Raw genomic sequence first — 24,326 nt, 5'->3', positions numbered from 1 at the left:
AGAGTTAATGTTGCTTTTCCCATTCACTGGTTTGATAACATCATGATACAGTCTCATTGTTGGTCTATGTTTTGAAAGCTGGTGTAAGAGGTCTCAGTTTAGCTTAAACCTTTCAAAGGTCTGAAAGAATCACCTCTTACGGTTCTGGATTCGTAATGCTGCAAGCAGATATCCAAATGGCTGTGCTTCATATAAGCTACTACAAGCTAATGAGGCGGCACATGTAACAGATTGGCTGGCATTAAGAAGTCATGAGATATTTTCAGAAATTATTCAAGTCTTTATAAGATAAATGAGGAGGCTTTTACGGTATATAACGATAATCAAATATTCATGGGTAACTGTGGAATACAATTATTAAACCAAGAAAGCTTCTAGTTTAAGAGCAATGAGTTTTTGAAGGATTTGAGTAGAATGTATGCATCCATGATTTGGAAAATACTGAATACTAAATACGCAATACTGAGTATTGTAGTTATCCCCCACTTGCTAAAAAAATTACAGTGAGGGATACGCATGGAATACCTTAATATTCTCGATAGTTGACCAGTGCCAATAGTCAATAGAGACACAGTGAACAATAAGGTGAAGCTCAATACTATACTCGACCATGTTTTACAGGTTACGTTTATCAGAGGCCAGTCTCTTTCGACAGAACTAAATGGAAAATTGGATAGGGAGTCTTCATTAGGTTTATTCAGACAGTTCCTGGCATTTTGTCAAGTAGCAAGAGAAGGCTGGAAGGGGAATACCTGTCCTGTTTTCTTGGACATAAATAAGACTAATACTCTTCTAGGCATGTATGACATCAATTAAAATATCAGCTAAGCCTGATTTTCATCAAAATATGCATTTCCCAGAAAGGACAATGGACTATAATTGGGACCAAGAACATTGGCTGATTTTCCCTTCACAGATGCTCCAAAGGCAATGGCAAATAGCCAGGGAACATGATGTTGCATTGGGCAACTAGAAACCATCCTCACTGTAGTTTGCTTTGGATGCATCTCTGCATTAATCAGACATCGCTGACCAAGAAATAAAACATTCTCTTCCAATGAGCTGATTTCTGTGAAGTTCAGGCCTTATTGGTTTTCTTGCCATGTCTGAGCCCAGTGACATCTTTCTCATAAATGTAAAATAAAATAAGGTTGTTAAATAAACCTAAAAATTATATTTGATGACACTAAAGGATGACTTTTTTAAATCAGGCATCAATCCATGTGAAACACTTCAATACTGAAGCATGTTTGTTCATTAATATCAACAATGGTAATTTCTGGATGTAGATTTCTATTTTAATTTTATTATTTTCCTTACAATCTTAAACTTTAATCTTGTTTCCTCAATCACCATGGGTGCAAATTTCCTTTGTTCACTAGTTGCAGAAAAATCAGAAACCAAGCTTTTCTAAACACACCTATGATTTTGCTAGTCTCTCCGTATTCTCAACAATGATTAACAAAATTACATAGTGTGTTCCGACACAAACCTTGAAATCTTACAATCTCATGAACAATAACTGAAAAATTGCATTTAATGTAGCCAAACCTCCCAAGATGCTTCGCAGAGCAGAGAGGCAGATAGAGGGTTTAGAAAAATTAGTCAAAGGCACAGTCAAAAAAGTAGGGTTTCTGGAAGTTTTTAAAGGCAGGGTGGAAACTAACAAGATGGCAAAGCTTTAGCAATGAGACAGAGAATGAGGCCAAGACAGCAGGTAGCTCTGACAGTAAGTGAGAAATTTGGGGAGTGTGTGAAGGTTGGTGGGCACATTGGTACAATGTCAGAGGACCGTGTCCAGAGAACACACCTGCTGCATTCTAGATTGTTGTATTCCATTTTTCATATTCTGCATAATTTCTGAGGAAGAATTATCAGAGCAACAATGTTTCTACTGTTACAAAACTCTTATAATGCCTTTTTTGATATAACTTCAGGATAACTGTCCAAAGATTGAAATAAAAGCCCAGATTTTGTGGTCAGTGGTGAAGACACTCACCACTGACCTCAAAGAAAGCTACACACACAGATGCAGCAATTTCTGTGGCAGGATTTTCACTTTGCCCAATAGCAATTTAAATCTGGTGCCAAGTCAAAGCAAAGTCTTGGCATGAAGCAGCAATGATTTCAGCAAGGAAGGGACTAATTGCATTGAAATATTCTCACATACAGCAAATCCTAAAGTTAAAATGGAGATTTGTTTTCATTATTATGATATTCATTAATTTGATATTCCATAAATATAAACCTAACTTTCCAGGCCAGTGAGTATGTTCAGCAATAATTATGAAGTTAATATGCCATTAAAAACCCAGTTACCTGTCATTCAAAGGATGCACCTTTCTCAAAGTCATGTACAGCAAGGCAATGCCAAGGTGGAAGTTTTCAGCAAATTGTTACTGCAATCTGTATGAACCTATGCAATGCATCCTATGGAGGAGCACGGGCTCATGATTCAACTTCGGGATTTTCATGTTATTCGGAGCACGTTATTTCAAACCACTCTTCAAAGTTTCTATCAGTTTTTGGCAGGGTAATTACCAAAGCAAAATTCAGGCAATACTTCTACTTCAATATTGGACACAATGTAATAATTGAGAAGAAGGCATGCATTAACTGTACATGTTTGCCAAAAGACTGTATATACCATGTTCTAAAATTGACAGGACTGTGTGAAAATTAAGATATACCCTCTTTCATTTCATTTGCATTACTAAATTGCTGTCGGCTGTGTGTTCTGTTGGTATTTACGAGATACATTTTTGAATAGCAGAGGTAAGGATTTTTTGCTTGTAAGTTCGCTAACCTTTAATGAACAGGAAGTCGCATGGGAAACCAAACATAGAGACCTTTCTAATATAAATAATTTTATGTAGTTTCTGAAATAAAAAGTAAAACATCCAGAGACTCTGACTGAAAGTTCAAAAATACTTCAACCATCAGTGGCAGGCGGTACACTCAAAGACGATAGGGGAGATGGTAATACCAGTGAACTAGTAATCCAGAGTTCCAGGGGAAAGCTCTGGGCACCTGGGTTCAACTCTCGCCGCAGCAGATCGTGACATTTCAATTAAGTAAAAGTCTGGAATTAAAAGGCCAATGATGACCATGAAACCATTGCTAATTGTTGTAAAAGTCCATCTGGTTCATTAAAGCCCCTTTAGAGAAGGAGCTCTGCTGTCCTCACCTAATCTGGCCTATCTGTAATTCCAGATCCACGCAATGTGGTTGACTCTTAATCACTCCTCTGAAATGAAACTCAGTTCAAGGTCAGTTAGGAATGGGCAATAAATGCTGGCCTAGCCAGTGATGCCCACATCCCGTGAATGAATAAAAAATGTAACAACAGCAAGACTGAGTCAGATGTTATATTAATAGTTTCATTCATAGTTGGTAGGTGTTGGTTATATAGAAATCTAAATATAATAAATCATAAGCATGAAATAAATCTAACTCACTCCTACTATCAGGGTTCTATAATTGTTTAAACTCCTGTTAAATAGTTGCTCACTCCAGATTTCAGGGGATTTGGCAATTAGTAGATGCACAGTGAAAATGCTTTACTTTGTCACGAATCTGTCAAATCTTGATAATCCTCTTTCAATGTAGTTGCCTTTCGCATGAGGCCTGGTGGATTAGTCAACGCATCCTATTACACTGGTGTGTCCAGATTAGTTCTTTTAAGAGCCTGACTGATTAGAAAGATCTATTCAGCACCACAAGCATGCACACATCCCAAACTTTAATGACCAATTTGAGCCAAATTATCCTTCAATTATTATTTACAATGGTCAATGATATTTGAGGTTTATTTTCCGTCAATGAGTCATGTTGATTTGATGCAGTTTCTCATTTACCCAACCAGGTATCAAGAATCCTTCCATAACTCTTAATTTTTAGACTGCCCTTGTTATTAATGTTTTGCAGATAAAATTATAGGTTCCCAGTTGCAGCAAATTAAAAATATTGTATTACAATTGAGCACAATTGATTCCTACTATGGTGGTTTAAGAAAGATTGCATCAATGAATATTTCTGCTCCTGCATTTCCAATAAATTGCATTGTAAGTATACATATTAAATTAAAATGAATATGTAATGAGGCCAACGATGACATATACTGTTCATAGTTTCGTGCTGTCACAGGTCATTGAGAGCTATATAACATTACTTGTTTTTCATGAACAGAGAAACTTATCCTTTTCATCACTTTGAATAATCACTTATGTATCAGCTTTCCTCTAACCAGCAGTTACTGCAATTTGTGTCATGCACTTGCTTCAACAGCTTCCATAACTGCAAATAAAATGGGACCCAAACTTGAATGGAACAGACATCATCAAGCTACAGAACTGACATTGGACTCAAATTGTGGTTAAAATTCAATATTTGCCACTTAGTTTCAGTACCAGTTTTGACTAAAGCGATCAGCGTGATTCAGTGGTCAACCCAACTGACGCAGGTTTATCACATCTGTTCTTTCAAATCTAGCTGCAAATTTTGTTTTGCGCTCTTTTAAACCAATCCATCACTGTGCATTGCACGTGATTTACTGCAGTTTACAGACTATTAGAGTCAAAGTGAAAATAAGTATTTTCACACGATGCTGTCTCATTTTACTGTCACCTGCACAAAGCAATCCCAGCGTACTTTAACTAACTGTGAACGGTATGCTTCTGTGCTATACTAGTCATTTTTATGTCGAGAAGAGATTTGGCCTCCCGCAAACTGTAATTTGTTAATACCATTTCCAGTAGAGTATAATCTTTTCAGTGTTTGATCAGCTTCTCATTGCAAATATTATGTTTAATGTAGCCTTATAGTGGCCAATTGACTGCAAGCATTATGTTATGGTGCTTTTTTTGTTCAGTGGATCTCCACGCATTGCAGCCTCCTACTGTGGGTCAAACAAAAACTGTACATGTGACAAATTTCTGGTAAATATAAATGCACCGAAGGAAAAGCAGCAACAGTCTAGGCAATCTCCTTTATTCTCTGAATATAGCTGTGTAGTTCCTCTGGGTCTCTGAGCCCCATATCCTGGCAGACCCACTCAATGTCTTCCTCGTCGGCTATCGGGATGCAATTGTAGGTCAGACCAAGATCCTCTGATGGCAGTGTGGTGAAAGTGGTAAATTTAACTCTCTTGCGTTTGGAGGTGGGTGAATGCAGTGGATCCTCGCTGTGCTCCCTTACTGAGCCCCCCGATGAACCATCTGCTCTGCTGTGCACTTGACTTTGCACACTTGTCTGTGAGCTGCCGCTACTCTGATGGTCACTGTGGCAGCAGGTCTGGATGTTTTCTAAAGGGTTGCCAGGGCTTTCAGGCTGGGGTGAGAGGTCAGCCTGGGTACGAAGGGGTTGTCCATTGCCTAGAAATACCCAGTGATGTGAATGGTCCATGCTTGCTTGGCCCTCTGGGGGAATGCGTTTGTGCCTGTACTTAAGAACAAAGACAATGCAGTTTATTAGAAAAACCAAAATGGCGAGGCAGAAGACCCCTAATAGTGCATACATTCCAATTTCCAAATCAGTCAGACCCCTTGGAGTGGGGGCATATTCGTCATCAGGATCTGCAAGATCCTTAGGCAGATCTGTGATATCAATATCAAGAGGCATGTTGGACACCCTTGTGTTATCAAAAGGCACTCCACTATCCTGCATGCCATCGGTGCCCCTGCCTGGTTCCACTCTTGAGTCAGTCCTTTCTTCCACAGCTGATTTTACTGTTGTGCTAACCTTCCGTATAACACTTTCTTCACGGTCACCGGTTGAAGTGTCTGACTTGAAGTCAAATTGGCCCTTCTCTTTTGGTTTATGTCCAAATGGGTTATCGTCAAATCTAACTCCATCAGGTGCATAATCCTCACCAGTATTTTCTAGATCTTCCTCTGAGTCATCTTCAGAACCAAAGTGAACTTTCACATTGACCAATGTTACAAACAGCAAGCTCTTGCGGTTGGTCTTCTTACATGGTTCACAGATCCCCAGTTCAACCTTGATAAATTCACCAGACCCTTCACCTTCTGCTATTATCAGAGACCAGACGGAATCCTGGGTAGAAGAGACTACTTTATCATTTAGCGTAGTAACTGTCAGGTTGTAGTCTTTAACATCATACAGAGTCAGTGGTACCGCTGTATTGTCACTGTAGAAAATCCATGTGCTCAGGATACCTTCCTATTAAAAGAAGAAAAAAAATTATGATTAATAATAATCCCAGAGAACATCACTAGAGGAAGTATTGAGGGTTGCAGAATGTACACTGGGTGGGAAACTTCAATGTCTGTCATCATTAGTAGCTTGGTAGTGCTACTATTGCTACAGGTTGGCTGAGGCTTAAAGGACATAGCTGCCTGACTGGGCTTGCAGCAGCTGGCAAGAGGACCAGCACATGGGAAAAATCTATTTGGCCGTATCCTCACCAATTTTCCAGTCGCAGATGCATCTGTCTATGACAATATTAATAGGAATGACCAACTCAAAGTCCGTGTGTAGACAATGTCCTGACTTTACATTGGGAATACCCTCCGACATGTTGTGTGACATCATCCTTTGTGCTAAATGGGATTGATTCAAAACTGGGCATCCATGAACCACTGTGGGCCATCATCAGAAACACCACAATTTTGCATCTGTAACCTTATAATTTGGTATATTCCTCACTCTATCGTTATCCCCTACCATTAAGGATCAACACTGGTTCAATGAAGAATGTAGAAGGGAATGCTAGAAGCAGCACCAAGCTTATCTAAACATGAGATGTCAACCTAGCGAAGCTATACAACACAAGACTACATACATGTTAAACATCGGAAGCAGCATGCTATAGACAGAGCTCAGTGTTTCCACAACCACGCGATTAACGTATCAGGTCAAAGCTTTGCAGGTCTGCCGTACTGTCTGGTGTATAATTGAACAATTAAAATGGGAAGAAAGCTTCGTGAACACTCCTATCCACATTGATGACAGAGCCCAGTACATGAATGCAAAAGTCAGGGTGAAGCTGATGATCCATCACAGTCTCCTGACAACATAATATTATAATGTAGAATTGTGGTAGCCAATTTGAGTATAACAAGCTCCCATTAACAACAATGTAACAACTAGAACACCATTGGATAGTTTCCCTGTTCTTCTTTGAAATTGTGCAATGCGATCTTCCATGTCTCCTGGAGAGGACAGATAATAGCTCAACATCCTTGACAGTATAGCATCAAGGAGCACTAATGGAATTGAAGTCAGGAGAAAAGTCTACAGTGGCTGGAAGCATAACTAGAACAAAGGAAGATGTTGATGGTTGTGGAGACCAATGATCTCAGTCCTAAGGCCTCACTGCAGGAATTCCTCAGTGTTCTTCGTCCATCAATCTTCAACTGTTTCATCAATTATCTCGTCATAATAGAGTAAGAATTGGGTATGTTCATTGAAAATTGCAGCGTTCAGTACATTTATAACCCCTCAGATGTGGAAGCAGTCTGCACCGCATGAAGCAAAAAAAAATTCGGTCCTAAGCTGCTAAGTGGCAAGTAACATTTACATCACACAAGCAGCAGGCGATGACCATCTCCAACATGAGAATCTAAACATCTCCCCTTGACGTTCAAAGTCATTACCTTTGCTGAATTTTCGACTATCGATATCTTGAGGGGTGACCATGGACCAGATACTTAACTGGACCGGCCATGTAAAAACTGTGACTGTAATATCATGTTTGTATTCTGTGGTGATTGACTTACCTTCTGACGCCTCAAAGCCTTGCTGTCTGATGGAATGTTCTTCACTAATGTATTTGAGTGCAGCTCAACAACACTTAAGAAGATCTATACCATCCAGGCCAAAGCGGTTCATTTGATCCACACTTTAAATATTCACTGCCTCCACCACCAGCTCACAGTATCAGATATATGTGCCATACGTAAGATGCATGGCAGTAACTTTCCCTGGTTTCTTCAGGAATATCTCCAACAACAGTGGGAACACCACTAACTACACATTCCTTTCCAAGTCACCCATCATCTTGACTTGGAAATATATCACCCTTCCTTTCTTGTCACTGGGTCAAAAATCCTTAAAGTTCTCATAAATAGCATTGTGGGAGTACATTCATTATGTGGATTGCAGTGGTACAAGAAAGCCCCTCAGCACCAATTAAGGAAGAAATGCTCATTTTGTTGATGATGCTTATATTCCATAAATTAATTTTTAAAAACGATGACAGATGAGATTCTGACAGTAGGTCTCTATTGCAAATTTATCCACATCCTATCACGAAGTCAGAAAGTAGACTTTTCTGGCCTCCTTTCCTGAATACACTAATTTTCATTGCATTACAATTCCTCCTTTTCTTCAGCATCTGGCTGCCCAACTTCACAAATTAATTTTAATAATTAGGCTATCCTACCAGAGTCTTGCCTGTCAATCACATGAGCTGGGAAACAGAAGTTACAGTCGGTATTGATGCTGCATGGACACTGTGATTGGAACACCCTCCAATTCATCCAAGATGTAAGTCCTCTATGGGATACTCAGACTAGAGATGGCAAGTTTTGGGTGACGGACAGCTGCAGTATTTTTGTGGTTCTGTGACGTTTTGGAAAAAAAAATATCGCTTTAACTGTTTATACATAAGGAATGCACTTGGAGTCATTTGCCCAATTGACGAGCATTGGTTGAATTCATGTGAAGATGAAATGACACCAAATACAAATTTAATACAAGAAAAACAAGGCTGTTTTGAAAATGAAAATGACCATCAGATCAGATCGATTCATTAAATTTTTTTTTGCGTCGACCTTCGGGTAAGCGTTCCCGAAGGCGGCCTTCACGACAGCGCAGAGTCCTGAGCAGAGACTGATAGCCAAGTTCCGCACACGTGAGGACGGTCTCAACAGGGATCTTGGGTTTATGTCGCACTATCTGTAACCCCCCGTGACTTGCCTGGGTTTGCAAAATCTCACTTACTGTTCTGTCTGGAGACAATACACATCTCTTTAACCTGTGATCAATGTTCCTTCCACTCGCATCGTTGGCCACTTTAGGACTTGAACAGCAGGTTAGGTGTAAAGATTCGCATGCTAATCAGTAATCTGTAAACTGTCTGTGCTTTATATGCTCTGTCTGAGGCCAGAACTCTCCATTCACCTGAAGAAGAGCTTAACCTCAAAAGCTTGTGAGTTTACTAGCAAATAAATCAGTTGGACTTAAACCTGGTGTTGTCAGACTTTACTGCGTTTACCCCAGTCCAACGCCAGCACATCCACATCATGACCGTTACTGCCAAGCAGATGCCATATTTTAAATTTTTCAAAGTATTGCACCTACATGTTTTGGCTGAAGTCAAACTTAAGGTCAGACGAAATATGTCGATGACCAAGAATTTTCTTTTGTGAAAAATAAACTTTAAACACTTAATTACAAACTGTCTACGGTGCCATTACAATAGTGAAAAATTGCTAAATATTTCACCAACATACAATGATACTATGTGAGGAGTCAGCTGATTAAGTGATACTGACTGGCAATTTGATGAGAGTAAGCAGTTCATTACTTACTGAGATTGACTCCACATTCATTGTACAGCCTGATTAAAACCAGTGATCTTAAAACACTGTCTTGAACTGCAGTTGACCTGAACTCATCATATTTTCTGCTACTTCATCCTATCAACTTACTCTGAAGCTAACTTCATTCTCCGTGAAAGAATGTTTACAGCCGAGAGGCTGGATTATTTCCTACCATTTCATTGGAATTTTATATTGCAGGGGCACCATGAGTTTGGGTAGAATTGAGGGTTAAAAATGGAGGAACTGAGCCCGTTGAGAATAAAGGTGAAATACCGTGAATGCTGCAAATCTGAGATAAAAACAGAAAATATTGGATCACCTCAGGAGGTCTGGTAACATCTGTGGAGGGAAAAACAGAGTTAACGTTTGAAGTCTGCACGCCTCTTCTTCAGAACTGAAGAGGGTGGAAATGTGTGGATTATATTGTGGGAGATTGGGCTGCGAAAGGTGGAGCAAAATAGAATATCAGGGATGGGTTGGAGCTAAGGAGAGATTGACAAAGATGTCATCCGTAGGTTGCCAGTGAAAGCAAGACCAAAATAGAGCATTGATTGAGAGGGCTTATCAGGAAATATGCCAGTAGTAACTGAAATCTCTCAGCTACTTGTGTGAAAGATTTTGTTTTCACTCAGGTTACTTTTATAAGAGGTCCATTAGACAACTTTGGAGGTTTTATGTCTATTTATTTATTACTGTCACAAGTAAGATTACATTAACTCTGCAATGAAGTTACTGTGAAAATCCCCTAGTCGCTACACTCTGGTGCCTGTTTGGGTACGAGGGAATATTTAGCGTGGCCAATGCACCTAATCAGCACATCTTTCGGACTGTGGAAGGAAACCAGAGCACCCACAGGAAACCCGCGCAGACATGGGGAGAACATGCAGACTCCACACAAACAGTGACCCAAGATGGGAATTGAACCCGGGTTCCTGGCACTGTAAGGCAGCAGTAATAACCACCGTGCTGCTCTATTTATGTTATCTGATCCTCCTGTTGGAACTCTATCAGATCGGCATGGGTATTGGATATGCTGTTTTATTTTCACTTCAGATGAAGAGCAGGATGACCACTAGCATCATTAGCAGAGGCAGTAGCAGCAGGAAGAGCATCAAGAGGAACAACAGGAGCAGTAGCATCAAGAGAACCATCAGTAAGAGGAGACGGAACTGCAACAGCCCCCTCCTCATGAGAGAAGCGATACACAGTCCAGTTAGCTTACAGGAGGTAATGGATACTACAGGACAGAATGTACAGGCAGAGGATCAGTTGTATGGACTTGTTGGTATACCACCATCTCAGAAGACTTTGGGTCCCATGTCAAGTGATGGCAGGCGTTTTCAGCCTGTTAGAACAGGACCTACTACCGTGTGGACCAAGTGGCCATGCTTTACTTGTCACTGTCGAAGTCATCATTGGTGTCAATTTCTTTACTGCTGGATCCTTCTAGATCTTCGCTGGAGACATTTGCAGGATTTCACATTCAATGGCGTGCAAATGCATAAACAGGTGAGTGATCCCTTGTTTGCCAGAGCAGGTAATTATGCCAACTTTTCTGCCAATCAAAGTGACCTGGCGCTTAGGTCTGTAGTTCTTAGCTGGCTTTGCACAGAACTACGTGCATGTTCCAGATAAGGCAGCTCTAGACCACATAGCAGAATTCACAAATCATAAGGGCTTCCACTCCATCAACTTGCAGTTGGTGTGTCAACTAAAGATGATAGAGGTGTTTACAGAATTGCTTTCATCATATGGCAGTCTACCCTCTTTACGTACTGCAAAAAAAAACTTACCAGTTGTCTGCTTGGAGACAAGGGATACCCACTTAAAACATGGCACGGAGCACCTATGAGAAAGCCAGCCAATGAAGCCCAGGTGCAACACAATGAAATACTTATGACAAATAGCTGCACCTCTGAGCAACCTATCAGAGTGCTAAAGGTGCAATTATGGTATCTGGTCAGATTTGGAATCGCCCTTCAGCACACAGAGGCTAGGATTGCCAGAAAGGTCACGTGACATAAAGTGGTATCTGGGACACTGCCTGAGGAGAAGGGTGAACGCTGGAAGTGCTTTTAAACAGATCCCCACTTCCATATCCCCTTTCAACATCATCTCTTTCATGGTCCACCCACACTTCCCTGAAATTAATCTGTTGGAGATCTTGATGCTGCGAATCTGCTGAAAGATAAATGGCCATTATAATGTGGTGAGAGCTTGCATGCACTGTCGCGTTTGATGTTCCATTTAGATGGCTACTCTTCCATGGAAGAAGACATCATTGCAAAAGCCTACAACATCATGATACTCATCCTTGAAGATTGAAAGAGTCTATCTCATGCAAGTGTGAGCAGTGTGACTGGAAAACCTGCCTGGTGTCACACATTCTGCTCCACAAGAATCCTTATTGTCGATGGCCCCCACAGTTCAACATCTACTTCCAGCTAGTAATGTCCTGCACCTGGCAACATGGACTCTCCATTGCTGTCCCTGTCTTCTTCTTCTGCTTTTGCTGACTTGTGATGTGTGAGTCACTAGGTGAAAATTCGACTATCAGCCTGACTGGTCTACCAAAATGTGAATATCTGAGTCGGTGCATGATCTATGTGAATCCTGCGAAAGTCCTGGCATAACCTCTTGTAGGATATTTGAAGACCCTTGCGGATATTAAAAACATACATTAGAGCTGTCAACGCAAGAATGTTTCAACTGATCTTTTCCATGATCATATTGCAGTCACTGTTGACATCAAGTCAACAGGATTTACCTGAATGTCCACAGTATTAATTTTTCCTATCCTGCTTGGGTTACTAAATAGATATTAACAGTGTATCCAAAGACATAGCACTGCACACCTGCTGACTTCATGTATACCCGCCAGCCATACCTTCTTGACTTTGCTGGCAGGCCTCACCTTCCTGTCATGGGGAACAGTAATTTTTGTGGGCCCTTACAGCTGCCAACATCACATCTAGGTAGGCACCAGTAAAATGAAGTATCTTTGAAGATGCCTCTAATCTGTCACTTTGTAACAAAAACAGAAAATGCTGGAAAATCTCAGCAGGTCTGACATCATTTGTGGAGAGAGAACAGAGCTAATATTCCTTCTTCATAGATGCTTCGTCATAGACTCCTCCAGACTCAATGAGAGCTCTGTTTTGTCTCTCCACAGATGCTGTCAGGCCTGCTGAGATTTTTCAACATTTTCTGTTTTTGTTTCAGATTCCAGCATTAGCAGTTTTATCTTTATGTCACTTGGTTCTTCTCCCAATGCTAGAATCATCAGATCTCATTTTGCATAGTTCCTTTAAATAGTGAAGTTAAACTCAACCTATGCATGTCATCATGTTGCCTGTTCAAGCTAATTGGTTGAGTAACCTGAAAAGAATATACAAATGCAGTGACTAGGATAAAGATACTGATAGATGTGCTGCACTTAATCAGTATTTTCCTCCAATGCAACCCCACTCCTCCCAGTGGGTCAGGAATTTTATATCTGGCCTAACATGTTTAACAGTGCCAATAAACATCTTATAATTGCAATTATACAACAGTAGAAATCACTGTTAATTAAATTATTGGACAAGAGAATGTTTCCACATTCACTCTTTCAAAAAACATTCCTTCATTTCAAGTGAGCTCATGGCAGTTTTCCTGTTGTGAGGTGTATTAATGCTCATTGTAATTTAAGTGTACCTATTACAGCAACTTCAGGTGATAGACGCATGGTTAAACTTCTACAAGTGTACTGTCTCATTTTCTCAGGTATCAACTGTTATTGAAGATTTAAAAACCATAAGGAGATGACTTTTTAATTTCTTCCTTTTTCTCTCTCAATCCAATTTTCTTTTCTTCCCTGTTTCTCCTTCTATATCATTAAAATCACTCATTCCAATTAATATGTCTTTAGTTCTTTTGCAGTTCCTTCAATCTGATTAGTTATAGAAAAATAGGGCCAGATTTTTTGACCATACACGCTCCAGACCGGAAATTCCTACCCAAGCTCCGCTGAATTTTCTTTCTCACCCGTTACGATTTCCACGAGGGCAGGATGGGAAATTTTTGACCATAAAGTTGGTCAAATTGTTCAATCGCAATTAGACAATCTTTGCCGCATAGTTATCACCTTGTATTTGCAGTAACTTGCCATGTAAAAAATTTAGAAACCTAGATGCATAAGGGTAACTCTAATTAATAGCAGATCAGATGCCATTGGATACCCAATCTATTATAATCCAGGTCAGAAACTCCAAAGTGTCTTACGAAGTCAGTCCAGATTATAAATTCCGCACGTTGGCACGGGTAAGCATGAGATGTTTGACTCCAAATATGATTCAAACTACTGACTAGGGAGATTTTATCAAAGTTTATTTAAGAATACAGTTAACACATAGAAAAAAATAGCAATAACATTTACGAATTGCAAGCAAGACAAAAAAAAACATGATATTGTGTAAATCTTAACAGCTCCAAATACTGATCCAACCAAACAAGCCTTCTTACAAATACACCTTTGTCTCAGAAAACCTTTGGCACAGAAAATAAGAATGCTCACGTGACGTTGGATTTTAATGCTCTGCAACACTTGCTGTGAATTAGTCCTTTCGATGGAGAATCGAAACTCTGGCTTCTGTTTTCTGGAATTCCCTGCACCTCGAGGTAGAGATAGTGCCACTATTTGTCTCTAGCAAGCAAACTGACAATAGCAAAGTTTTCACTCCAGAAAAGTGAGAAAGACTGCTTCCGATTAGCCAGCACAATTTCTAATACCAGTGAGAGTCACAGAAATACTGGTTTTCAGTCTGGAGTCCAACAATTCCTAACTAACCAGCAGCCAAAACTGTAAGTAAAGAACTCTTCCCACCTGATCTGTCAATCATTTTTCTCCCAACAACTCAAACGGTCATAAAACTCTAAGCAAAAAGCCTATTACATAATTCTAATAACAATAAACGATGCCATTGCAGACCTCACGGTGCCAATAACAAAAAAAAAAGGGTTCTTTACAAACTTCAGAGAACATGAGTAAAATACACTTCCCATCGGCAAAGTGGCATCACAAACGACAGCAAAAAAAGAACCAATGAAGTTTCACATTGCCTGTTATTAGTTAGGTGTTATTCACTAATACCAACAGCAGTAATTTCCAGCCTCAGATACTTCACTTCGCCTTCATAATACATTAATCTCATTATTATTCATGGTTCAACAATTAAAGATTTGTGTTTCTATTAGCAAATGATGATACCAGTATAACTAGAGTATCTTTTTATCCTGTTAACAAATGAAATTAACATGTTAACTGTCAAGAATGTTTCACTACATGAGTTTAATTTTGTGTCCTACTGTGTATTAACTTGACTCATGATTATTCTTTCATTTTTTTCAAGCATAATTCATGGCTACTGAGTATCATCCAGTACCTTAATCAAGTTGCCACTATTTGTGAACCGAGACAGAATGTAATGAAGGACTCTTTGACTAGGTCTGAGTCCCTGGTTTGATCAGCTAACTTAGCACCAAGGCAGAATTTTGCTGACCTCCCAGGACTGTTTCTGAGGCCAGGGGAGTACAACATAAAATTGAATGGACGGCATTCCCCCTGGGATCCCATTTGCCCCGACCCAGATGCAGTTTCACGGTTGAGGTGGGGGGAGGGGGCAGGCTAGAGGGGGGGAAACAGCCCCCCCCCAAACACCTATTAAGGCCCTTAATTGGGCACTTAATGAAGACTTAAGGGCCTCTCCCAGCCCAGTCTCAATTTTTAGTCTAGCAGGAACAGGTCTGATTGAGTGGGAAACAGGAAAAAACGCTTTTCTCCAACTGGGCAGGAAATGGGGTGCATTGTTCAATCTTGAAGGCGCCTTTACATTTGGGGTGCCCTCCCCTCTGGGATTTTGGAGTTCCAGCTCTCTCACTCCTCCTGGCGTACCTCCCGAAGTAGTCATGTTGTGGAGATGCCGGCGTTGGACTGGGGTAAACACAGTAAGAAGTCTGACAACACCAGGTTTAAGTCCAACCGATTTAGTTTATCTTCTTGGAGATCCAAGATTAAATCAGTTGGACTTAAACCTGGTGTGGTCAGACTTCTTACTGTGTGTACCTCCCCGAGTCCATGATCACCACCCTCCTGATACCTCAGGGTGTCCCCTACCCTGCCACCCTTGGGACTCAGGGGATTACCTTTTCAAAGGCCCTGGGACTTGGTTCTAGACACAGTGCTGCAGTACTTTTTCTGGCCACTGCAGAGCTGTACCTGGCCAGTTTGGAGAGTTGTTGCCCAATCACGTTGACCGACAGCTCTCACACAGTCAGGACTTCCTTCCGAGGGCAGATGGAAGTCCTGTCCACTGCTAATCAGTGTGAGTGTTAAATGGCAGCGGGCTTTTGAGAGTCAGTTGTAGCACATTACGCACTGACTCTGCTCTCCAAATTTCAGATTCTACCGAGGAATCAAATATGACAACTTTTAATTTAAAGGTTTGTGTACAGTGGACCTACTTTGCATTAATGTTAATATTGTAAGAGTAAGTCTGGTAGAAAATAATTGGTTTGAAAATGTTTGGTTCTTTTTGACAAGAAAATAAAGAACTCTGGTGGCATCAAATGGAAAAGTGGCTTGAATGGGATCAATGATAGCAGTATTCAATTGCAGAAAATGTGAAAAGTATCATTCTTCTGGAGTGTTGTTGTCAGTTAACAAAAATATCCTATAAAAATGCCCTTGATTACAAGAAAAACATATTAATGCTTTCAATGAGGAGCAAAAAGCCACGTGCCATGACATTACTGTATCTGCATAGAATCTAGTCACCTGGTTACACTTCAAAAGTGTCTCACTGGTTTGTCGAGCACTTTAGGATACCCTGACGTTGTGAAAGGTCAATGGAAATGCATTTTTTTTCCTTTTTTGACTTTCATATGCAAGTCTAAAATTGCATTTCAACAAAAAATTGGATTTCAATCTCTGGCAACTTGAATGTATATGACCTTATGCTGTATTTCAAAAAAAACAAAAGTGCAGTAAGTACTGTTGGTGTTTTGGCAGGTGAGTGTGATATTTCTCTGCTACAATTTTAGCAGAGGAATTACCCATTTACAACAAAATAATGAGTTTAATGCATTAAATGCATCAAAGTAGCAGTGTTTAAGTAAAAAACAATGTATTCTGTGTGAACATGTTAAACATTTGTACACTATTAGCATTCAGTGCAATTTCAACCTATAGGTATTGTTCAAATACTTGCAGACATTTCAGCATCTGAACATGACAGCTAACATTTTCCATGTTGACATCCTGATACACTTGCTGAGTATTTCCAGTCTTTTAACTTTTTTCTTCTATTTATTTCAACAACTTTATCGATTCATATTTCCTAAATCCACAATAACACTCAGCACAAAAATCATTAAGCTAAACAAAAAGCATAACTTTAATGATGTTACTTTTCCACTCTAAAGAGAACAAATGGCGGAGATAAGATTACAAATCAGTAGCTCCAATTCTCTGTCATGCGCTTTCTTTGAGCATCACTCCCATCGGAATTATGTAATTAACTCAACAGAGCTGACGTTTAATGCTGCTGGAGCTTTCTATGAAACATGTTTATCACTGAATAAAATGTGTTGAAATACTTATTAAAGGCCACTGAAGAATTGCATAATTCAATTTTTTCTTTGAGGTATCTTAAAAGACTCTGCAAACTGATTGCAGCAGGCTTCAAAATTTTACTTTGAACTGCTGAGCCAAGGCATCTATTTGCAAAGAAAAGTGATAGCTTAGAAAGGGATGCTTTCATTTATATTGCTCAGTTCAAGTTTGCATGACATATTGCACAAATTTTATGCAAAGGCACTTTTTAACTAATGCACTGTACACAAATCCCAGTTGCAAATGCCTTTTATCTTAACGGACATTTTAGACTGTCAATGTCATTCATAGGAAAATGTTAATGAGAAGAATTTATTTGTTATTCAATATAATCTTGTATTGAGGTGGAGGTGCTACCAAAATAAATTGTTTCAAATATACTTTCTATAATAAAATTTGCATTTATATTTTGAAAATATGATATGGAGGCTGGGAAATACGATGGGTTAGGCATATGGTTTTCTTGAATCTAGGTTAAAACCCCATTACAAAATTAGTTTATTGAAAATTCTAGAGATAAGCTGAAAAAAACAGTAGAAGCTCTAGGTATAATGTTTCACAGTGTCTGAAGATTGAGGTGGGGGGGCGGGGAATGTGATCTGCTTCTAAAATATAAGAAAAAAGCAGGAAATATAGTGTTCAGATAATAGTATACCAGCAGAGTCTATAGTAATGAAGAATGAGAAGAGACAATGGGTGGAATTCACCCCCCAAAAATTCTAGGTGTTGAATTTGTGGGGAAACTGGATTAATTTGCACTGTTTTCTTCACTCTGTGCAATGCAGAAGCCACCAGGGTGAATCTCATTAAGGTTCAGGGTGCAGGGCCTATTCACATTGGAGAGGCTGAAACCAGTGGGTCTCTGCGCATGGGCCGTGGCCCTGGACTGTCAGCCTCCTGTTTGCCGGCCAGCTTGATTGCTCGCCAGCCCTGTGACCCCCACAGTGCTGCCCCCAAACCTCCCCATGGCCTCATTGTGCCCGCCCCCCCCCCCCCCCCCCCCCGCCCAAGACTATTCCCGGGCCAGCCTTGACACCCGCCCCCATGATCCTGGATGACCCCAACCTCCGACCCCTCTTCCCCCAGCAGTGCAGGCACCCCCAGCAGGCATGACCCTCCCCCCTTGGGCAGTGCCAGGGCTACAGGCTTGCACCACCAGAGTGCCCATGTCCAGGAGGCATTGCCCCCCCCCCTTCACTCCAGTGGGGTCAGGTTGCTGGTTCCCCAAAAGTGAGGAGCTATCGTAATCCCTGCTGAAGTGAAATACTCTACACTAGAAATTTAGCACAACAGAGTGGGACAATTGCCCCCAAATGGTACAATTTTAAAATGTGTGCAGAGTGATATAGGAGACTACATCAACAAATCCTTGAATTTGGCAGGATAAATTGAGATGATTGTTAAAATATGCATCCTTTGCTTTATAAGAAGAGGATGCAAAAGCAAGGAGATTTTGTCAAAGATTTATAAATCGATGCTTTATAACTGATGGCCCCAGTTAAAATATTGTGTCCAATTATGGACACCAAACATTAGGATGGATGTCAAGGTCATAGAGATGGTGCAACAGAGCTTTAGTGAACAGTGCCAGGGATGTCTGCACAAATAAAGAAGGTTGGCATTATTTTATATAGGACAGAGAAGATTATTTCAAGATTTAATGGTGGTGTCCAAAATCATGAAGAGTTTCATGGAGTTAGTAAGGGACAACAATTTTCTCTATCAAATACTTAGTAATTAAAGATCCCAGATTTAAGATAGTTGGTTTAAAAAAAAAACAGATGAGATGAGGAGGAATTTTTCAAATCAGTGAGTTGTTATGATTTGGAATATACTGCCCGAATTAGTGGTGAAAGCAGATTCTATAGCTTCAAAAAGGAATTGGATAAATATAATTGGATAAATATATGTATAGCACATAAGAAACAATACTTTTCAGTGTATGCTAATACATGTGACAATAATAAATCAAATCAAGTGAAGGGGAAACTTTGCAGAGCCATGGGGAAAGAGCAGAGGAACGAGAGTAATTAGAAAGTCGACCAAATAGACAGCAGGTTGAATGCCCCTGTTGTTAGCATTCTATGGGCTTACTTCCACACACCCATGGGAGCGAAATGAGAAGCAGTGTTAACTGCATAAATTAAGGTTAAGTGGGGGGCACTCATTGGATAATTAGTTGTATACATCTCGAGAGATATTGGTAGGGAAAGTGGTTACAGAGTGGTAATAACACAAAACTAGTAATCCAAGTTAATGCTCTGGGGTCTTGGAATTTAATCCAAGTTAGTAGAATTTAAATTCAAAATGCCCCTTTGAGGGGTGGTTAGTTAGTTTATTTGATTTACTCAAAAAGAGTACAGAGATAATTATTAATGTTATGGGTTATAGAGTTAGGAGCTCTACACAGTGGTAAGGTGGTTAACATTGCTGCCTCACAGTGCCAGAGATCCAGATTTGTTTATGGCTTTGGATGACTGCCTGTATGGAGTTTGCATATTCGCTCCATATCTGCGTGGGTTTCTTCTGGGTGCTCTTGTTTCCCTCCACAGTCCAAACATGTGCAGGATGGGTGGATTGGCCATACTATATTGTCCTTAGTGTCCAAAGATGGGCAGGTTAGATGGATCAGCCATTGTAAATGTATTACAGGGATTAGGCAAGGGTGCGGTGGGTCTGTGTTGGATGCTCTTTTAGAGAATTAGTGCAGACCGAATGGCCTCCTCCTTCATTGTAGGGATTCTAATGAGAGAGGTCTCATTGAAACTCATATTTCTAATTTTTAAATACATCTAAAACTGAATAATGATTGACTTCTGGTTTCCACTGCCACATGCCTGCCCATGGGTAAGAGGAGGGGAACATTAAAATTAATGGCCACATAAGGGCCACTTCTCACCTTTGGGAATTTTCCCATGGCGGGTGAGCCAATGTCAAATATCCCTGGAATTCCTACCTGCATTCTCCTTCCATCTGCATTCTGTCAATCCTGCCAGCCCACTCTCTGGGCCCAATTTTACCATTGCATTGCACTCATTTTTGGGTATGAGGCAAGTAGCATGATCTGTGCCCACATCAGTTCCCCCTTTAAGGCCCAAAAATGGCTGCAATCGGGACCGTGGCTGAAACAGGAGCTACAGCCATTTAAATACATATAAATTGACTTAATGGGCTGAATGCTCAACTTCACCGGCATTTCCCCCTTTACCACTGTGCTCACCCATCCAAAATCGGCGTGAAACAGACATACTCCACGTAAGTCCGATTCCAGCGCTCCAGTTACAGACGAGGTAAGTGTCTAGTGTCAAATAGCTCTCTGCTTGAGATCAGTGGGGAGTGGAGGGGGTGGGTGGTGAATCTGCTATCAGTCTGACAAAGATCAGCGGAGGGGAAGGAGAATCTGCTGCCACTCTGCCTGAGATCAGTGGATGGGGGAGAGCGTGCTGCTACTTTGCCTGAGATCAGTGGCGGGGAAGGGGGGGTCCACTACCACTCTGCTAAGATCAGTGGAGAGGAAGGGGTGGTCCGCTGCCATTCTGCTGAGATCAGTGGAGGGAAAGAAATATTCGCTATCACTCTGCCTGAGATCAGTGGGGAGGGAGGGGTCTGCTCCACTCTGCCTAATCTTGGTGGGGGAAAAGGGGGAGGAGGGGACTGCAATCGGTCTGGGTGGGTTAGGATGGGGGATAAGGGGTCAGTAATTTTGTGGGGCTGGGGCAATGTCTGTGGGGCCAGGAGGAGGCATTATCTAGCCAGAGAGGGATGTGACAGGGTAGCAGCGTTCTATCTTTTTTTTCTGCACATGCACAGTTGGAAGCGTCGATTGGAGCTGCAGGGTTTTGGGCATATTAAACCCCACCCACAGGCTTGTGTAGTGTCTCTCGAATCCGCTGATTTTTTTTTGCAGACGGAGTGCATATGGGGACACCTCAGAATGGGTCTAAAAGTCAGATCTGAAACAGTCCCAGTTTCAAGTCTACCCAAAATGAATCAAATGGTAAAATAGGACCTCTGTGGTCTGCCAACCTGGCAGCAGAGAGAACCTGGATTTACCTAAAAGTCTGGGCTCCATACTCCTCATTGGGACTGAAGGATTGTTTTAATCTGGTTAATGCAGTGTTGTTATTTTAGTGTTTTCCCCTGGGATTTGTCAGAGTGGGGCTTGATTAGGTTGATTGACAGGGAAGTCATGTGACTGGCTGGTAATTAGGCTCAGTGAAATACATAAAGAACAAAGAAAATTACAGCACAGAACCAGGCGCTTCGGTCCTCCGAGGCTGCACTGACCATGCTGCCCAACTGAACTAAAACCCCCTATCCTGCCAGGGACCATATCTCTCTAGTCCCATCCTATTCATGTATTTGTCAAGACGCCCCTTAAAAGTGACTATCATATCTGCTTCCACTACAATCCCCAGCAGCGAGTTCCAGGCACCCACCATCCTGTGTGTAAGAAAAAAAAATTACCTCATACATCTCCTTTAAACCTTGCCCATCTCACCTTAAACCTATGCCTCCGAGTAATTGACACTCCCACCCTGGGAAAAAGTTCTGACCATCCAATCTACGCATGCCCCTCAGTCTTGTAGACTTCTGTCAGGTCATCCCTTAACCTCTGTCATTCCAGTGAGAACAAACCAAATTTCTCCAACCTCTCCACATAGCTAATGCTCTTCATACCAGGCAACATTTTGGTAAATCTTTTCTGTATCCACTCCAAAGCCTCCACATCCTTCTGGTAGTGTGGCAACCAGAATTGAACACTATATTCCAAGTGCGGCCTAACTAAGGCTCAATAAAACTACAACATGACTTGCCAATTTTTAAACTCAGTGTCCTGGCCAATGAACGCAAGCATGCAGCAAGCCTTCTTGACTACCTTCGCCACCTGCTTTGCCACCTTCAGTGACCTGTGTACCTGTATAGCCAGATCCTTCTGCCTATCACTACTCTTAAGGTTCTGCCGTTTTCTGTACATTTCCTCTTTGTATTAGACTTTCCAAAACACATTACCTCACATTTGTCCGGATTAAACAATATCCGCCATCTCTCTGTCCAAGTCTTCAACCGATCTATAACCTGCCGAAGCCTCTGACGGTCCCCATTGCTATCTACAATTCCACCAATCTTTGTGTCATCCGCAAACTTACTAATCAAACCAGTTACATTTTCCTCCGAATCATTTATATGTATTACAATCAGCAAAGGTCTCAGCTGTGATCTCTGAGGAATGCCACTTGTCAACAGCCCTCAGAAACGTACCCTTCTACTGCTACCCTCTGTCTTCTATTACCAAGTCAGTTCTATATCCATCTTGCCAGCTCACCTCTGATCCTGTGCGACTTCACCTTTTATACCAACCTACCATGAGGGACCTGGTCGAAGGCCTTACTGAAGTCCACGTAGACAACATCCACTGCCCTACCCTCATCAATAACTTTGTCACTCCCTTGAAAAACTCAAACAAGTTAGTGAGACATGACCTCCCCGTCACAAAACCATGTTGCCCCCCCCCCCGCCCCCTTAAATGACCACTTATTTCTAAGTGGGAGTAAATCCTATCTCCAAAAATCCTGTCCAATAATTTCCATAATGTAGGCTCACCAGCCTGTAATTACTTGGATTATCCTTGCTACCCTTCTTAAACAAAGGAACAACATTGGCTATTCTCCCAATGTTCTGGGACTTCCCCTATATGTGGAGATGCCGGTGTTGGACTGGGGTGAGTGGGATTAAGTGACCACGTCAAGGCCTTTCATGCATTGGTGCAGACTGGATGGGCTGAAGAGCCTCCCTCTGCACTGTAGTATTCTGTGACAGTTTCTTCCTTCTGGGTGGCTATTTCAAAGAACTGGCACAAGCACGATGGGTCTAATTGCCTCGTTCAGTGCTGCAGAACGTGTAGCATTATTCAGACAGCTCCAACAATTTGAGGACAACGAAGAACCACCAGAAGGACTGGTGCTATGCTAGCGGGTGTCAGCTGAACCCTCCCCCACTCTCTCTCACTTTAAGAAGTTTCACAACATCAGGCCCACCTGGTAGCATAGCACTGCTCCAAGGCTGGTCTCACGACACTAGGTTGAAGTCCAATTGGTTTGTTTGGAGTCGTAAGCTTTCATTCAGGGTGCTGCTCCTTTGTCAAATGAGTGGTGCAGATTTGTGACATTATTCAGACAGCTCAGGCAGTCTGGGAGCAGTGAAGGGCCTTTTGAGGAATTGGCATTGTGTCAGCAGATCCTGGCTGAACTCTCCCCTGTTATCTCACTTTATGCCGATCACTCCCTCTTACTCACCTGATAAAGGAGCAGTGTTCCGAACGCTTGTGCTAACAAATAAACGTGTTGGACTTTAACCTGGTGTTGTGAGACTTTTACTGTACCTTCGCTGTAGCCAGTGAGGATACAAAGATTTCTCTCAAGGCTCCAGGAATTTCCTTCCTTGCCTCTCTCAATATTCTGGGCTTTATCCCATCAGGCCCTGGAGACTTATCCACTTTAATGTTTCTCAAGATCCCCAATACCACCACCTTTTTGATGTCAACATGACCCAAACTATCTACACACCCTTCCCTGGACTCATCATCTATCTTTTCTTTGGTGAATACTGATGCAGAGTGCTCAGTTAATACACCACCCAGTTCCTCTGGTTCCTTGCATAGATTCCCTCCCCTGTCTTTAAGTGGGCCAACCCTCTCCCTAAGCCTTGGGATTTTCCATAATCCTGCTGGCCAATGGCTTTTCATGACTGCTTTTAGCTCTCCTAACTCCTTGCTTAAGTTTCTTTCTACTTTCCTTGTGTTCCACACTTGTTTAGTATTTTCCCCAGCCTCCTAGTCTTGACAAAAGCTTCCCTTTTCTCTTTGACTAAGCTCACAGTATCTCTCATTAGCCAAAGTTCCCGAAACATGTCATACTTATCCTTCACCTTACAGGAATGTGCCAGTCCTGAATTCCTATCAACTGAAAGCCTCCCACATGCCAGATGTTGATCTGCCCTCAACATATGTCCCATTCTAAATTTTTTAATTCCTGCCTAATATTGTTGTAAATAGCCTTCCCCGAATTTAGCACCTTGACTACATTTATCTTTATCCATCTATCTTACTG

At 41.3% G+C, this 24,326-nt stretch overlaps 1 protein-coding gene across 1 annotated transcript in view; it reads right to left on the bottom strand.

Moving 5' to 3' along the window:
• Positions 1-1,345: 1,345 nt before the first annotated feature.
• tmem132e (transmembrane protein 132E) overlaps positions 1,346-24,326 on the bottom strand; it is a 707,821-nt gene continuing 684,840 nt past the window's right edge. The window contains exon 9 of the mRNA XM_080210481.1: positions 1,346-6,180. Coding sequence (XP_080066607.1) covers positions 4,975-6,180 — 1,206 coding nt within the window. The 3' untranslated portion in view covers positions 1,346-4,974. The remainder of the gene's footprint in view (positions 6,181-24,326) is intronic.

This window comes from Carcharhinus amblyrhynchos, chromosome 23, assembly GCF_965287045.1.
Source record: "Carcharhinus amblyrhynchos chromosome 23, sCarAmb.v2.hapA, whole genome shotgun sequence".
NCBI classification, from domain to species: Eukaryota; Metazoa; Chordata; class Chondrichthyes; order Carcharhiniformes; family Carcharhinidae; genus Carcharhinus; species Carcharhinus amblyrhynchos.
This window is presented reverse-complemented; position numbering and strand designations above follow the sequence as displayed.